Source organism: Anser cygnoides, chromosome 3 (assembly GCF_040182565.1).
Source record: "Anser cygnoides isolate HZ-2024a breed goose chromosome 3, Taihu_goose_T2T_genome, whole genome shotgun sequence".
Lineage (NCBI taxonomy): Eukaryota > Metazoa > Chordata > Aves > Anseriformes > Anatidae > Anser > Anser cygnoides.
Window position 1 is genome coordinate 13,477,208 of NC_089875.1, and position 18,672 is coordinate 13,495,879.

Here is an 18,672-nt window from a genome sequence, read left to right on the forward strand (position 1 = left end):
GCACGTTGGTTTTGCTGCTGCAGTGGAACAAGCTATGGACAGGTATTCCCAGGGTGTTTTCTTTTCCGGTCACATAAAGGACCTTCTTAGTATGTCAGGTTCCTACTGCCAACGTGCATTCAGCTTGGTTTTATTTTTTTGAAACAAACCAGCCAAAACAGTTTGTTGGCCCCATGTCTTTTTTTTTTTTTCCCAAACACTTTCACACTTGCGTCTGTGCCACCCATCCATATAAAAAATTCTACCTCCTCCGAGAGGGGGAAAACATCATCAACAACAACAAAAACCCACCACCACCAAACAAACAAAAAAAGCACCTGCATTTGAATGCAAGCTGTTTTCATTTGACTATCTGCTCATGTTTCTGAATGCTCTAAATTCAGTATCCTGGGCTATGGTTGCTTTGTTTCTGTTGTTTTGACCGTAGTGAGGTATGCCTTGTGATTGCAGCCTGGAATCTTCTAGATCAAGTATGCACTAGAACTGCATCCATGAAGTTATAAATGTTGGGGCCTCCTTGAATACCTATGTTACCCCATGTAATTGCCCACAGTGGTGATGCTATGTAATGTCCTGTTTCCCAGAAATAGTTAGGATTCTGATTGTAATCTGAGTTCCATGTAAATTTTCTGGCTTTACAAGATGAATCACCTTCTTTTCTTAGAACATGTCTTCAGAAGAAGTCAGGCTTAATGCAAAATGTCCATTGTTTTGCTTTCAGAGAAGTTTAAGACCAGGGTGTGTAGCAGGGACCTTTGACTCACTAAGAGAAAGAACCTGCTGCGTGCCCATTTCCCTCCCCACTAGACCTCTGTATTTTTGAGGATTGTTAGAACAGGATCCGGGTGAAGAATGTCTGCTTTAGGTAGGTGTGTTTCTGCCAGTAATGAAGTTGGATGAACCTACGAGACCATCCCTTGTGCTTACAAATCCCCAAGAATTCTCTTGCAGAATAGCTCATTTGTCCAGGACCAGTACTCAACAGCTTGGCTAACTGGCACGTCCTCTAGAGAAGTGCCTGTGTAATGTGCATTGTAGAAGGAAGACTTCTACAGTGAACACCAGGGTAAATGTCAGGTTGTTTGTTGTGGCTCATTCAGAGGCTTAATTCTTCATCTCCAGTTCTGTAATTATTTTGAGAAACACTTGCTCTGTTTTCTGCCGTTTAAAAGCTCTGGTTCATGTTTTACGTGTTAGCCTTCCCTCATGTCGCTCTCGAATGAGTATTTACACCTTCGATCCTGCAGTCTTTTCGTCTGTCTTTTGGTGATTGACAGCCATCACCTCAGTCTCTGCAGCAACAGGCGTAGGTTGCCATGGCTTCACCTCCATCTGTTCGCAAGGGAGGCTGGCAGGCAGCACTTAAATCCTAACTTATTTTGAAATTCATGTGGATTGTTTGATACGTTCTGTGGCCTCCTGGAAGGGGAGTAGCTCTGGGCAGTAGGTTTGTTTATAAACGCTGTCCTCATCTGTCTATCCCAGGACTAAGTCATCTTGTGTGTTGGACTATGTGTTTTGCTGGCTTGTTCTTAAGCTGCATCACTTTAGATTGCGTGGGGACTGTAGTGTTTTATTTTTCTAAAGATAATTCAGATTAAAATGCCTTTACTAATTTGCAGTCAACACATGGACATTAAGTTGTTCTTCAGGTATTATAGACAACAAGCGAAGAGAAAATTCAGTTTGTTGCTTGCTAAGTCATTGTAATGACTCCTGGCTCAGATTCCATGTATGGAAGAGGTTCAGTGATTCACGTAGTCTTTTTCTCGAGAAGTTCAATTTACTAATTGCTTGTGTTCGGTAAACCTTGCTTGGGTAAACAAATGAACTGGGACCTCTGGTGGTTGGGGTTCTTCAAGTCCTTTTGTCTGTGCAGTTCTGTACCTTGACTGACAGCTTTTTCTGAAGCTGCTGCCCTTCCTTGTGGGTCCAATTTAACAAGAAAACTCAGGAGCTATTAAGGACGGAAACCAGCACATCTGCAATGAGTGGGCAAGCGAGTATTCATCACAGGTAGATAACAGGGTTCTGAGCAAAATCATGTATGACTTCCTGTTAAAGCTAAAGGAGAAAAGCCAAAATGTGCATACTTCTTGACCTCAAATACTATATTATCTTCAGAAACTTAGATTATGTTGGCTAATTCGGAGTTACAGAATACGGTTAAGGGCTAAACATCTCTTTGTACTTCGTAGAACACTTCGAATAATAATTGATTTTAGGACCATATTCTGAGAGATGTCTGGATCGGTCTAAGTGACAGGGGATTCTACAGAAATTTCCACTGCAAATAATGACTTGCAAATTAATGATAATGAATGTTGCTTTTGTAGTGCTCAACCAATTGCAGAATTACATGCATAAATATTGCTGCTGATCGCTCTGATTTCATGGCAATGATAATTTCCTTTTCTGGTATCATAGTGGTGGATCTTGAAAAGAAGTTCTTGTCACTTTGTGGCTTTCTCCCTCTTTGCTACCTAGGTGTTAATGGATATGTTCCATCAAGACGTAGAAGATTTAAGTGCACTAACTTTATCTGATGAGGAACCCTCCACCTCAGGGGAGCAAACCTATTATGACCTAGTGAAGTCATTTATGGCGGAGGTTCGCCAGTATATAAGGGAACTAAATCTCATTATCAGAGTTTTTAGAGAGCCATATGCCTCCAACTCCAAACTGTTTTCATCTCATGTAAGTGTTGTATAAAAATAAATAAATTATAGTGTCTATAAATCTAGGTTAACGTTTCTAGAACCTAACTATTGCCCAGTTTAATATAATCCATGTTAGAGAAGCCACTTACCGGTTCTGAAATGTGAATTGTAAAGGAACTTGTGGGGAGCCACTTCTTCTGTAGAAGAAACGACCTGATTTTCTATATTCACTTGCAAGCCTGTAATTTAAGGTTGGCCAGTGTTCTGTGCCATCTTTGATTCATTGTAAATTTTCATATATTTATACATACTTATATAAAGTTATTGTTTTAAAAATAAATTCTGTGATTTTTACGTATTAGTATTACAAAATATATATTAAAATCTTGTTTTAATTAAACAAGTCTTTAACTTCCTAATCATAACAGAGTAGCTTTGCACATAATATTCTTTCTTTTAAATTACTTATTCCTTTTTTTTATCTGGTTCTGTTGCTTTTTGCAGGATGTGGAAAATATATTTAGCCGTATATCGGACATTCACGAACTCAGTGTGAAGTTATTGGGTCATATAGAAGACACTGTTGAAATGACAGATGAAGGTAGTCCTCACCCATTAGTAGGCAGCTGTTTTGAAGACATGGCTGAGGTAAGACAGTACTTATTTTTTTATTATTCAAATGTATTCTAAGGTCTTGCACGTAGATGCTAAATGCATCTCACTTCTAGGTGCCTTTGTTTAGGTTGAGTTTTTTTTCTTCCCACTGTCCCCTCAGTCATGTGGGGACTGCTTTCACCTTTATAATTTTAGTCCTCAGTCTTTGTGGGCTGTTTAGTCGTAGTTAGCACAAGAAGGAAACAAACAAACAAAACCACCTGTGACTAGATTTCAGTAGAAATGGAGAATTCTGTAAATCAGCCGAAAATCAGGATTTCTGTGCAAAGACAGTGGAGCAAGGTCTTTTTTTTTTTGTCAGGTGTGCTAAGGTGGTGAGGAAAGCTATTAAACTAGGCTTGTTAGGGCGCGGAGTCTGAAGTGTGCAGTTGGAAAAAATCAGGGGGAGGTTACTAAAGAGAATGTTGTGGTTGAGCTTCTCCTCCAAAGACCTGCCAGTCAAAAACAGACCAAAGCCTTCTTCAAACAAGCAGGAGTTATCTCATTATCGTGGGCCTTGGTTCTCTTGGTAGAATAATCATGGTGACATCTGCTGGGAGGACAACTTATTTTGGTTCAAGTAGTCCAGGCGATTTCTGGAGAGCAATGGGGACAGTATTTTGTGGCATGTGCTTATGGGCTATCTAGGTAAGGTGCTCCAATTCACCTCTTTTCTCTGGAGCAAGGGAGCAGTGGCAGGAGTGTCAAAGCCAATGGCAGGCTTGGCTGCAGGGGTGGAGTTGAAGGTCGTGAGGAAAGAACAGGAGACAAGAAGCAGACTGAACACCCTGTTTTTTGGGAGAGAAGACTTAGCTCATTCAGGGAATGGGTAGATAGAATCGTATTGGTTGCTTTCAGGGTAGAAGGGACTCAGGATAGTGGGCTTATTCTTAAAGGCAGTGTGTTCAGGAATTATGCTTTCCCAGTCCCCAAGAAAAAGGCCAGGTGTAGTAGGAGGCCAGGGTGAGTACAGTTTGGGGGTTCCTGTTGAGTCAAATGCAAAAAGAAATACAGGCTTCCCATGAGGAATGTAAAAGCATTGTCTAGACAGGTGGAAATGGCATTAAGAGGGCTGCAGTTCACCTGTAGTTAAACTTGATGAGGACTGTGAAGGAAAGCAAGAAAGCTTTAATGTGTAAAATAGCATGGAAAGAAAGACAATAGAAAATGTGGGTATCCTGCTCATGGGGTAAGACACCCCGTTTTAGAAGATAAAAATATGTGTTTGAGGTACTCTGAATCTCCTTTGCTCAGTCTTTACTGGCCAGATATGCTTTCAGGCCTCCCAGGTAAGATTGAAGGAGAGGGGTGAAACTCAAGGATCAGGTTAAGGACTATTCATCTAAGGTGGGTATATGTGAGTCTCTGCAGCACGACAGGATGCTGATGCAGCTGGCTAGTATCATTGCAAGGCCACTGACCAGAGTTCTTCAAGTTTAGTTGTGAGTTGTGGAGGTCCCCAGTCACCAGAGATAGCATAATGCCTATTCTCCAAGTCTGAGAAGGAGGATCCTGTAAACGAGAAGGTGATAAACCTCTCAGTCACTGGGAAGATTATAAAACAAATTTTTCTGAAATTCATGTCCAGCCATGTGAAGGACCAGAATGTGATTCTGAGCAGCCAGCACAGATTTACAAAGGGCAAACTGTACCTGAGCAGCCTGACCACCTTCTGAGAGAAGATGGCTGGTTCCATTGATCAAGGGAGGAGCAGTGACTATCACTTATCTGGAATTAAGCAAGGCCTTCAGCACAGGCTCCTGTAATATCCTTATAATTGGCTTGGTGAGATGTAGACTAGCTAGTTGAACTATAAAGTGGGTGGGAAATTGGCTGGACTGCCAAGCTTGAAGGGCTGTGATCAGCAGTACAAAGTTCACTTGGTGACCAATGGTTAGTGGCATTCCTCAAGGTTCGATAGTAGGGCTGATACTGCTTAATACCTGTTAATGAAGTGGGAGAAGGTCTGCCTCGTCAAGTTGGTAGATGATGCCAAAATAGGGGGAGACACTGGGAGGCAGTGCTTCTTCATGAGGGACCTGCACGTGCTGGAGAATGGACCTACAGGAACTTCATGGAGTTAAATAAAACATCAAGTTCTGCACCTGGGATGTAACAACCCCATGTGATGGTCCAGCTGCTTGGTTAGGGAGCACCACTGTTCAACAGGGCTTGGAGATTCTCAGGCAGTAGCACTGTGCCCTTGCTGTAGTGACGTCTAAGTTCATACTTAGTTATACTAGGAAAACCATAGCTAGCAGGTTAAGGGTTCCTTCCTGTGTAGCACTTGAGATCAGTTTTGTAAAAATCATTCTGTATTTCTTCATAGGAACTAGCATTTGATCCATATGAATCATATGCACAAGATATTTTGCGACCTGGTTTTCATGATCATTTTCTAAGCCAATTATCAAAGCCAGGAGCAGCATTTTATTTACAGGTAACTTTCTTTTTAGTAAGCATTATTATTATTATTTATTTTCATTACATTATATGGTTGCTTCAATACGCTTGTTTTAAGACTGAAACTTATTTCGTTTCTAGTCAATAGGTGAAGGCTTTAAAGAAGCTGTTCAGTATGTTCTACCCCGGCTGCTCCTTGCCCCTGTTTACCACTGTCTTCATTATTTTGAACTGCTAAAAGTAAGAACGTTGTGTCAATCTGTGTTTGTTTTTTTTTTTTTTTTGCTATGTTGCATGTTGGATACCAAAGCTTTGTGTACTTAGGTGTAAAACCTGCTAGAATTTGAATAATAAAACTGATATAATGAAAAGCAGGTCATATGCTCCGGTGCACACTATAACTGTTTTACAGCTGCTAATGCTTTTCTAATGCTTTTTCTGTTGAATAATCAAGTTACTATTAATTCAGAAAGGAAGAGAGATCTATCTAGGTATTAATATTCTTGGAACAATGGTTTGAACAGTGGTAAGGAATGATGGCAAACAACCATTACAGAAAGTGTTCAGGGCTTTCTCAAGATGTTGCATTGTAGATTTAAAACGACAGTAAGATTTTGTTCAGACTTCACTTTATTTCCATGAAACTTCCCATGTTCTCTTCCCAGTGCCCATCCTGTGATGGGTGTACAGGTGATTACCTTCCTTCAAGGGGAAGGCTTGTGTGTAGACTTCTTGAGCTTGTAATGAGACCTTGCGTCACTGGGCTAACAGTAAAGTCTGCATAGCATACATGTGTATAGGTAATAGCTACAGAAGGTTTTTTTTGGGAGGATTTATCAATTAGCATTGAATATTAATCTTTAAGAAGAACTTTGAGTAAAACTTTCAACTAGAATCTCAGTTTTGACATAATGGACATTCTTAAGGAATATGAAAAGAACACCATCTGTTCTTTTGAAGAAACCTGTTTTTGTTCTTGAATGTTTATTTGGTTTTCTTGGGATAACTAAGTAGCTAGGTCATCCTTGAGGCCGTCTCTACAGTTTTAACACAATTTTTACTGATTTAGATCTCAAAGTACAGTTTTGGCATGTAGCTCATCTCATATAACATGCTTTTTTAAAATTTTGGAACTTATGCTTGATCTGTTTGTCCAACTTTTCAGGCATCTTTAACATATTAAACATTTTCTGACTGTATGTTGGAAGGGTTGTATGATGTATCTATACAGATCAGTTTCCTCTGCTCATGCTTCTATCATACAGTCTCAAAATGCAGTACCTTATGGCTTTGCATGCGTACTTCCACGTAAACATGGTTATTGTCTTACTTAATAGGCATGGCATAGATTAATGTCTGAAATGCAAGTATCCCGTGTTGCCTCTTGCCATTGGTAATTACAGCGGAGGAGACAGGTCGTATGTGCTTATGGAAGGATGGAGCTGCTTATGTTTCTTCATTTGTAGGGTAAACTGGAGTCTAAGCTAAGCCTAGCTCCAGAAGGTTATCGGTCTTTTTGCAACTCCTAACTTGTGCTGTAGGTAAAATTCCTGCCTTCCTTCTCCTTTGCCCTGTGTAAATCTAATATTGCTGAGTCGGATTTGGTTCCGTTTATAGTAACTTTCCAGGTTTTCTTTGTTGTGGTCTGCCAGATGTGATACACATGATCGGCAATGGTTGATAATAAATGCATGAAAAGAGACGGTAGCTTTCATGGCATTAGTTTCATCTGTCAATTAGAGCATGTGTACACAGCATATGAATACCTTCCTCAAATGATTTCTGCTGCAATTTTCTTTTGTACATCTGGAATCTTCAGACAGATTCCAGCTTGGTTGTACTTAAAGATGGCCTGACTAAATTGCTACAGAAGGGTATTAGTGGAATTCTTTTGTTGTATAATCCCTATGTTTCCTTGATGCAAAGTCGTATTGAATTCTTTTATGTGGTAAGAGATCTGATTTGGTGTTGGTAAGCATATCTATGAATAATCAAGCTAAATGCTACAAAAAAGGATCTCTCAACATGAGGAGATGATGTTGGCAGAGTATTGTATGTAGTGGGGAAAAAAATTATTTCTCTTGAATATGAGGTATTCTGAAGGATAATGGGCTTAACATTTTTCTCTGAGCATGCTGTCTAATCTCACGTGCTTTGAAGTTATCTGTTTAAAATGCATCTCAAAGTTACCTTCTAACTATGCAGACTACAAAAAATTAAATTTCTATCCACTGATGGTTATCATATTTAGAAACTAAAGCCCTCCTGAAGTCTGGCAGGGCACCAGGAACACAAATACGTATTCTATTTTTAGCTTAAGTTCCTTGCTGTAACTTTGTTGGAGAATTAGCGTATGACTAAGGGCTGTGTTTTCCTTCAAGCAGCCTAAAAGACCCCAAATTTTTATGTAAGAAACTGAATGTATAAAATAGAAAAGCCCATTCCTAATAGCTGCAAATCTACTATTGAAGCTGCTAAGTGTGAACTCATAACTGGAACGTAGGGTGGCACAAATAGTGCAATATTCACAACCATGAGTTGAAGATGCTTACAGGAATTTTAAATTGAATCAGGTTCTGTTTTAGATGGTGTAAATTTGTGTGCATGTGATACTCTTCTCTGCTTTCTTTGGGTAAATAGAAGATTACTTTAAAATTACCTTTTTAAGTAGGAGTGTCTCAAAGCATATATAAACTTTGGATAAAATACTTTCTGGAAAATAGAACTAAAAAGGCATTTAATCAAGTGCAGACTTGGCTACCATGACTTATGAATGGAAATTTCTTGTCTCTTGGCAAATATTTTTTAACTTGGAATTCTAGCTATAATGAGCTTAAATTCTCAGGATGCTCATGTTTCACGATAGCAGGTAGTGGGTTTTATTTGATTTTTTTCATTTTTTTCTTAGATAAATGACTTTTCAATCTCTACTGACCGGCAATTCTGCTTGAGTGGAAATACTACGTTAATGTAACTTAAAAAATCAAAATCTGATTTGGCAAGGTCTTCCAATATAAGAAACCACCCTTGTCGTAACCTGATGATACTAAATGTGTTGCATGTTGCTGGAGAACACACAGGATGGTGAAACACTACTAGTTTAGGACTAGAGTTTCTTCAGATTGATCCTGTAAAGCTTTCGTGTGGTATGTTGGGCAGTACAGCCCAATGTATTTTGGGGCTCTGAGTTCACTTTGATTCTTAGCTGTGTTTCATCCAGGCTCATGATCCAGAGCATAACACATGTAATGCAGTTGGTTTGTGATCCCATCTGTAACTGGTGTAACCCAGCCCAGGGTGGAGAATCGCTGAGTCTTAATAGTTGAACTTTGGCAGCCTGCAGAGTTTTTACAGTGTCTGCAGTTATAGATCATTGTCTTGAAATGCTGTTCGTGTTGCTTGTATTTAGTGCAGGCACTGTAATTAACAGCTTCTCTTGCTTTAATCTATTCTTAAAGCCTCCTTAAATGAATATTAAGAACAAAAACACAGATTCAGACTAACTATGAATTATTTTAATAAAGCATTTACTTATTGTCAGCATACGATTTTGTTCTCCCAAATCACTTTGTAGTCTGGCACACGTCTTTCCGAGCACAGCAGCTTGTATGTACAATATTGTCTTGAAATAATAGTAAAAACAGAAGTATTACTGTTTTACATGTGTTTGTAACGGCAGAAGAATATGAATTTTACCTTCATTAGAGAGAATGTGGAATTATGTCTCTGCAAGAGATGAAGGCCTGTTGGAGGCCTAGCTAGAGGCCTAGTTGGAGAACGTGTAGCTTGACAGAACTGCAGCTAGTGCACAATAGGGACTGCATAGTGTATTTGAGTGTTTTTTGTGGAAAAAAAAAATGGGGTGGTGTCAAAAGTGGTCTCAAGTCTAAGAAGAAGCTTCCTAAAATGTGACGATAGGTGTAAAAAATTGAGCAACTCCTTCATATGGTGAAGCTACAAAGGTTTAAATTACAGCTGCAGTGCTGTAAAGGTCCAGAACTTCTTCCTGCGGTACAAGTGGGAAGTGATAAAGGCAGCTACGTGAGGTTCTGTAGTTTTTGCTTGCCTGTGTGGTTGCTTTGATGACATTTCTCTTGCTTTTCTCTTTATAATGTTGGCAGGTTTAAACTCTAACATAGGTGTGTGTATGTGTGACAGCCAAAGGGAAGATGGTAAGGGAAAAATAAGACTTTATCACATGTGTGCATATTTATCCCACGAACTTCATTACTGTTAATCTAATTAATTGGGGTCTCTGAGGTAAATATACTCTGGGTAACTTTTTCAGTAAAGAAACTTTCTTTTTTTGCTGTGGTACTTGTTGATGGATTGTCTATATATCTCCATACCTGAGATGCATGCATGCACGTATCACTTCATTTGTCAGTGACTTATGCCATGTATAATGGAGCTGTGGTGGGGCTGCTTGTACTGTTGTACAGTTCTTTTTTTCTTTTTGCATAAGATACATCAGGTCTTTTGAAAAGCAGACTTCTTTTTTGATGAAGTTTTCTGATGAGAAGGAATTACCTTGGAGAGTATTTTTCTTTTTTTTTTTTAAACCCATTATCCCACTAAAATTGCTGTATGGCAGAAGCTGGGTAAAATCTTACAAAAGTTAGAAGTAAAAATACCTCCTGTTGCTCTGCTTACTCTGCAACTCAGTGTCACTTGTGCTCTGTTGTTGTCATTCTGCTGCCAGACCAACAAATGTTGTACTTTGATCCCTTGAAGCAGAGGGTAGGGTGGCACTGTGCCAGGCCGTTCTTACCGAGATGCCTTCTTTGAGTCTTTGAGGAATCAAATGAAGCACTAACCAAATCGAGTCTTTTCACTTCACTTATGCATTTAACTTTAAAGTTCCAATGGCCGGCTTTCCTATCAATTTCCCAGGCATACCCGCAGGGCAAAACCTCCATGGTGCTTTAGGAATTAGGAGAGCTGTGCTGGGCAGACTGCTCTCTGGAGCTGGTGGTCAGTTCCTCGTTCTCGATGGCTGCTGATAATGATGGTAGATGGCTCTTTACCTTACTTGGCAGCAGTATATGCTGAACACCCAAGGACAAACTTCTGTGAGACTAGATGGGTGTTGCAGGAACTTGGACAAACTTTTATTTTTTTTTTCCTTCTAAATTTAATCTTTGACACAAGAAATCCATACAGGATTGTACATGAAGAAGCTTATTCTAGCTGAGACTTTCAAGGCCTTTAGGTTGGCGTTAGTTTTTTGTGACTGTGGCAATCATGGTACAGTCCCTGAGAAACTTGTGTTGCTGTGCAGTCTTAACAGCAGTAGTAGTCTATTTCCCTGTCCTTTTTTCCTTTTCCATGGAAAGATGTAAAAAATAATGAATAGAAATAATGCAACAAGCTACATTTGTTGTTTCTGTAAACTAAGTAAGTCTACAGAAAGTTTTCCTAAGTCTTTCTGTAGATGAAGTCTACAGATGGAATTTTGCTTGTTCCTCACTTCCTTGGCTGTTTTTTCGCAATCCTCTCTTAAAATCAACAGGGTTGCTTCCCAGAATGATCTCTGAAACTGTGATTTCATCTGATGTATCATTCAAAAAATTAATGTGCTTCTATCCAAACGTAGAGGTGCCATCCACTTGAGCTCACGGCCTTGCAAACTTAGCTGGCAAAGATCAGACTTGAATTGTGCTGAAGCAGTGAAAGTAGATTTCAGTCTACTTTGGAATTGTGAAAGAGAAAGGGAAGATATTTTCAAATTGAGCTGTCTTTACTTTGATGAAAAATTTTGGAAGAAAGTGGAAGACCTCAATTACAAGTTTGGAATCTCATAGGTAAATATTTTATGATATTTCAAATACAAATCTAATTATGTGTTATCAACTTAATTATGCATTTTAAATTTCTAATGTATTGTGCAGGTCTTCTGATAATGATGAGACAAACCAAAGTGACAGTAGGAAAGAAGAGATTTTCAGAGCATGAAGGCTCTGGAAGGATCTGTGTGAACTTGTACGTTTGTTGCAGAAAGGTAATGAATCTGCCATGGAAGAGATGTCAACATATGTTAAAAAAAAAAAAAAAAGGGCAAAACAAAATCATTTTGAAGAATGCAGAGCGCATGGGTTTTCCATACTCTCAGAAGTCAAAGTCTTCTGTAAATAAGGTAGCCATTTCCCAAGCAATGAAATCTGGGCATATAAAATGTATATATGGCAGCTAGTAGCCTATAAAAAGTCTGCATATTTAGAAATTGGTTTTACAAGAACATGAAGAAACTTACTTGAAAACAAGACCTTTTTTTACTGTTCCTTTTTGAAGTAGATGTTGATCACGTAAGCTCAATAATAAAAATTGTTCACGTACACAAATGCCTTCTTTGGCCACTTATAAACAAAACAAAAAACACAGCAACCTGAGAGCGAAGTATATTATTTCCAGCTGAGCAGACCTCTACTGAAGCATCTAGCAGACTGTAGTCACATTTAAGCAGATATAACCTGAAATATGGTCTCTTGACAGGCCATACCCATTCATGGGAATAGTGGTGGCAGACTGGCACATGAAATCTGCTTTGGGAGTTTTGAAGTGTTGAACTGGTGAAACATCATCTGACAGGCTTCTGTGTTGTATACATTTCTGACTTCTGCTCAGTAGCCATCCTAATTTGAAAAAGAACACTTCAGAGTAATGTAATGTATTCCTGAAGCAGTTTTATTTCAGTTACTGCACACACTCCCCTGAGTCGTGCCAATAAAAGCATCCGTGTTAAGTAACCAAAGTAGCAATCACTTACTGTCACACCTTTCTTTAACTAACTTAACTTTAAATTGTCTTACTTTTTTGAACTCAAGTGAAGTTTGACAGTTAAACCTGCCGTGTACCCTTCAGATCTATTTAAAGTCACATACTCAAGCTGTGCACGAATTGCGAAGCTTGTACTGAAAGTTGAAACAATGCTTATTTTCATGTTTTCATGCCTTACTCATACAGTGTGCTTCACAGTGGGCTGACCTCATTTTTTCATTATGAGAGTTTAAACTTAATGTGAAATAAAAGATGAGGTCTTTTTCTTCTTTTCTCTCTTTGAAAATGGACCTCCAAGAGAATGTTGGAGTTCTTTGTAACTAATTATGTAGTATCTCGGGTTTAATGTTTGACATGTTTATCTAAAATTACATAATTTAATGTAATTTACCTTTCAAAATTAAACCGAGAATTTGTAGTTAATTTTGAGAGGAGAAGGTTTTGCTGTTGCTTTGGTAATATGTTAACTTCTGTTCCACTCTTCCTGTAATGTAAATATAAAAAAAAGTTACATGTATGTATATCTTTATTACACTGTGCTCAAGATTGTCTGAGTTTCTATGAAAATAAAATTACTTCTGAAATTCCAGTGCATTAAAACTGGGGATGTATGTCCAAGAATATGGCATGCTGTGTTTCCTTTAAGATTCAAATGTGAAGTGCCTTGTAGCCTGTTGTGATTTTCCAGAAATATAGTGTTCCCTACAGTTTTCCCCACTTGATTTTGTAGATGATTTCTCAATGCTTTCTAAAAATTACAGAAGTTTCTAGATATGAGAGCACGTTTATCCCAGAATACTACTGCTTTGGGTTGAGTTTTTATTATCTGGAGGAATTGCCAGAAGTCAGTGCTCTCAGGAACTCCGTTCTATTAAGAAAACTGGCTTCCAGCATTGTTTTTTCTTAGCAGAATGCCAGCAACTCTATCAGCTTGCATTTGTAAGAAGAGAAACGCTGTTTGTTTTTTTACTCTTGGTTATAAAAGAGCCCATTTCAGGAGGTCCCTCTTTCTCAGAAACACGTTGAAGAAAGTGTTGAGGCATAAGAACAAAAGCTGGAGTAACTAATGTCAGTGCGCTTCAAGTTCTCACGAATGTTGAGAGCTGTTTATTTATGTAGCATTTCCCTACAGAGAAGATAGCTAGGTCATACTACAGATCGGGCTTCCTCTGCCAGCTATCACAGTGTTTTGTTGCCTCCCTGTGGGCTTCAGGATATCTGAAGAAAATGCCTAACCATTTTTGAAGACGTTTCTCTGAAACAACACTAGCTTGGGCTAGTTGTTCTGAAAAATGCTATATGCAGCTTTTTCTTGTGATGTGGGACCTCTTAGGCATTCAGCTTCCTGGCTTGATGTTTTGGGGGACAACAACTTGTTAGCACCTAAAATCAAGTGGTCTTAAGCAAGTTCAGTTATGATTTCCCTGCCTCCTGTATGCTGTCATCTATGGCAGGCCTCTCTTCTCAGATGAATCAGGGAACCTGCAGTTCATAAATTTCAGTGGTTAGGTTTAGATTAATCTTCTAGGGAGACAGCAGTCTATATCTTGAAGTAAGCCCAGAGGTACAAGATTTTATATCCCTCATGACACTTTCTAGTATTGCTATATTTGCATGTTCTCATCATATGTGTAAATATTTTTGTCTTCATTGTCTTTCTAGATAGACGTGTCCCTCACAGGCTAAGAGAAAGGACTACTGTGGAGTAAACTTGCAGTGTATAAGGAGGATTTCTTTTGTATCTCTTTGGAACTTCCTGTTACTTGGCTTTACAAATATTACTTAATCCATGCGTTATGCAGCAGGTAGAAGAAAATACCCCATCTTCCCCTTCTTGATATCTTTTCAGTGTTTGCAGCCTAGAACTTAGAGTGCTTGTTTTTGTTAGAAATTTCCCTTTGGCAGTCTATTTTCCAAGTTTGTTTTCTTCAAGTAACCTGGGGTGGCTGGGATACTGCGCCTATTACATTACTGATTAAAATTATTATTATTATAAGTTGATAACTTGTAAGATTATTACAGTCATTATTGTATTTTTAATACTACTGATAATCAGAAATCTGCATCTCCTTCCTGTAATTATACGGTATCCTTCATAGGAGACATTTAAATAAAGAAAGTACGCTGCTTAGCATCTACCTGATTCATTCATTAGAGGGCACTGCACATCTATAGAAGAACCAGTGGGATTCGCAGAGAACCTTGGATGCATTTCCAGTGTTGCCATTTCACTTTCCTCTTCCAAACTGTCTGGGGGCAGTGTAAGACGAAATACATTGCTATGATTTAAGCTCAGTTTTGACTAAGACTCTTTGTTTTTGATAGCAGTTTATGGTAATTATATCAGGCTAGAAAATAAAAAATTCAAATTCTATTTGTGTTCTAAAGAAAGGTCTTCAGCGCACCATATGATTTGCAATTTGTGTTGGTCTACATGTGATACATACTTCCACATACTGCTTTCTGAATATTAAACCTGGAGTATAATTACAGCCATTGATTTTAGATTTAGTTTGTGTATATGGTTGGAAATGTGTGTTGCTTCCATTGCATCCAGATGCAGAAATGTTGTCTAAATTATACAACTGCTTTCTCTCTTTCTCTCCACCTCTGTATACAAACGTAGTTTGCTTTTGGACATGGATTTGTCTGATGCAAAAATCTTTTTGCAACTGGAGAGAGATTACTTTAAAAGCATTTTTGTAAATTTAACACAGGAGTAGCATGGTTTACAGCAATGAGCATTAGTCTGCACGTTCCTGAAGAGAATGTACAAGCAGTTGTTTTTCCAGGTACTCTGGTGTAAGGCACTAGAAAAATAGAATATCCCTAGTTGGAAGGGACCTGAATGGATCAGTGGGTCCAACTCCTGGATCCACACAAGACCACCCTAAAAACAGACACTATGCCTGAGAGCGTTGTCCAAACGCTTCTTCAGCTCTGGCAGTCTCAGTGCTGTGACTACTACCCTGGGGAGCCTGTCCCAGTGCCTGACCACCCTCTGGGTGAAGAACCTTTTCCTCATATCCAACCTGAACCCTACCCACTGCACCTTTGTGCTATTGAGAAAATCCTTCTATGAAATCCTTATATGCTTAGTGGATTTTTATTATCCAGATTGGTTTAGCTTTCCCCTTACACACATTAGCCTACCTTTGCAAGTTTGTTTTATTATATTTTCCAGACTTCAAAAATGTTCTTCACTTTTTGGGATATGGGAAGTTTGTTCTTCTTTATGCTAGACTTCTCTGTTAGACTGGAACATTTAGGTTGAACAGACAGTTTTAAAATAAGAAAATGATTTTATGACTTTTGTTGCATTTAAGTTTGATTTTTGTTAAACTTGTATTGTACTTAGCATTCCTTTTGCTCCTTGGCTTATCTCCTGTGATTCTCTTGCAAGCGAGTGGCAAAATACGGTAGGATCTAATAAAGCTTGTTTTAAGCAGGCTGGGTTAAAACAATCCTGTCTGGTTTTGAAGGGTCAGTAGCCAGAAGATGGTAGGAAATTCAGCCAACCTCCTTCTGGTGCAAACAGACGAAGAGGCAGTGCTCAAAACAAAGGGCCTCCTTTGAACTCTAGTGCAGGAACAGTACAAAAGCTTGGAGGCTGTGAGGGTGTTACACCTTGGTCTTGGCTGTCTTTTGGGATTTCTGCCAGCAGTGCTGCACCTGCCTTATTTGTATGGATTCATCTCTAAAAGCAGATGATCAGTACAACTGAAATAAAGGGAAGGCGATACGTATGTGCGTTGAATCCAGAGAGACTATGACAAGGGTAGACTGTTCATTCACGGAGGGATGTATTCCTTGGACCTTTCTGGAAGTTAAGCCTGTGTTGGTCGCTGTCAGCCCTATTTCAGTGCTCGTTGCATGATTAGGCACTTGTGGCTAATGTTTAGCTCCAGTATGACAGATTGTGCTAAGCGAGCTAAAGCTGCCTAGAACGAAAGGTGTGGTTATGATGGCTAAAAACACAAATAAAGCAGTGTCTGGCACTGACAGCTTTTGCACTGAATGTTGAGCTCTGGTCAGGGAAAAAAAAATAATGCTGTTATCTGACTCATTTGTATGTCAGTTGTGAATGTGTTGTATTCAGTTGGATTTTGGAAAACAATGCTCCCATTTCATACTGGAAGCAAACCACGCGACTGTACTCATTGCAAGGGTGTCTGTTATTCTAGTTCGTGCCAGCACGTCACTTCACTTTTACCTCTTCTGTCAAAATAAATCTTTCAGTTGTGTGGAACCAGTTTTTGGTGTAATAGTCTGAAATGCTTATCAATTATTTACAGGATTGATATGAGATACCTCAGTTTTATGGCTAAGCCATAGCTGTGGGCACCATTTTTTTCACTGAGTATCAGGTGAAACACTTCTGTGCTTTAGGCTACAAGGTTTAAGATGAAAATGTAATGATTTTTGGATAAAAGCATAGGTTGTTTTGTAGAAGTCACCTGTCACAGCCAGTTGGTAGGCACAAAATATTAACATTAATCCTTTTACTGCAGTTTTAGTTTACAGTTGTGTTGCTTTGTCCTTTAAGAAAGTTGGAAGTAAATGTGTTACTACAGCTGTGTACTCAGATCGGGACTTAATGTATGCTGGTTTTACAAGTTGGCTGTAGTTAGATGTCACTTTATTTTCTGAACAGCCATGGAGGAACACTTAGTTCTCCCTACCATCCTTCAGGTTACTGTTCTTTACCTTCCCTCCTTTTTCTTTCCGCGTGAAAATTCACAGTCCTGGTGGTCAAGCTGAACGTGAGCCAGCAAAATCCTCCCCCAGCAGCTAAGGCCCCAAGTCCATCCTGTGCTGTGCTAGCAAGCGGGGAGCCAGCGTGGTTGAGGGATTTGGTAGCCCCAGTTCCCCAGCGGCCAGTTTGGGCTTTATTGTTGACACCGGTATACTGAAGCGGTGCCACTGGAAGGCTGTTGAGATGCTTGGGAGGATGGAGTGGAGTGTGTGGTGGAGGAGAAGGAGAAACGGGGGGAGTGGGCTTATTAAATCTGGAGGAAAGGAGAGTCAGGAGGGGGTGAACCTTCCTGCTATTTTCCACCATGTGATGGGGTTGGGGAGATGGAGGCTTCAAGGGAAATCCCGAGGAGCTATTAGGGGAAAAGAAATCACCGTGAGGGCGCTCAGATGTTGGAACAGGTTTTCCACAGAGGTTGTGGCCTCTCTATTGTGAGAGCAATTCAAAACTCAAATTTGGCCCTGGGCAGCCTGATGTAAGGCCCTTTCCTGCCTGAGTTACTGATTTGGCTGTTAATTGCTAGTGAGGTGAGAGTCCTTGTAATATTATGTTTTTAAATAGAATGTTTTACTGAAGTTGTTCGTCCGGCTCTCATGTTCCAAAAGCTTGTCACCTACATGTCACAAACTTAACATTTGATCTCATGCTGTAGAATGGTACATATGTGGATCTCCTTCTTCTCTAACTCCTCCTAGGAGGTAACACATTTAATGGGTTCTTTTTTGGAGATGCAAGGTGAATCAAAGTAGCTTTTAGGTAAATGTGTGTGCCTGAGTTCATCTGTACATGGGGGACCGATGGCTGCTGCTCTCATCTTAACTGAGAATGAGCTTAGCAGAGAATTGTGTCTCTTGCCTGTGTCGCTAATGCACCTGATTATTTTCTTAATTTATATAACAAATATGAGCATGCCAAATCAGCAAGTTGTTGGATTTGTTCTTCTTAGGTCAAACTTCTGGATTTGCACGTACCAAAATGCTTGTAATACTTACTGTATGTGACTTTCAATGTTCACAGCAACTAGAAGAAAAGAGTGAGGATGAAGAAGATAAAGAATGCTTAAAGCAAGCAATAACAGCTCTACTGAATCTTCAAAGCAGTATGGAACGGATATGCTCCAAAAGTCTTGCAAAACGAAGGCTTAGGTAAACATGTTTCCATTTTTCCTGCTTTCTGCTCTTAGTGCTTTGCTATAAATCCAGGGCTCCCAGTTTCCTCTTTTAGTAAACAATGAACAAAATAGTTTGTGACAAGCCTGCTTTTTCAGAGGAAGTGACATCAAAGCCAAGATAATTTGTTATTGTTTTAAAACCGTTCGAATTTCTGTGTGTCCTTGCTTACTGGTAGTTGAAACGTTCTGAAAATTCACTGGTAAGTAGAAAGCTACAGCATTTGCAAGTTACTTATGCTCAGATTAAAAAT

The 18,672-nt window shown here is 39.3% G+C and overlaps 1 protein-coding gene across 4 annotated transcripts in view; it reads left to right on the forward strand.

The window, feature by feature from the left end:
• Nucleotides 1–18,672, forward strand: part of SOS1 (SOS Ras/Rac guanine nucleotide exchange factor 1) — a 59,855-nt gene that overhangs the window by 13,385 nt on the left and 27,798 nt on the right. For all 4 annotated transcript variants that reach the window (XR_010830883.1, XM_066995475.1, XM_013196164.3 and 1 more), the window contains 5 exons: nt 2,488–2,697; nt 3,165–3,308; nt 5,644–5,754; nt 5,859–5,957; nt 18,268–18,395. Coding sequence is in view for 3 of the 4 variants with exons in the window: in XM_066995475.1 (XP_066851576.1) it covers nt 2,488–2,697; nt 3,165–3,308; nt 5,644–5,754; nt 5,859–5,957; nt 18,268–18,395 (692 nt within the window). In the remaining variant the exon portion in view is untranslated. The remainder of the gene's footprint in view (nt 1–2,487; nt 2,698–3,164; nt 3,309–5,643; nt 5,755–5,858; nt 5,958–18,267; nt 18,396–18,672) is intronic.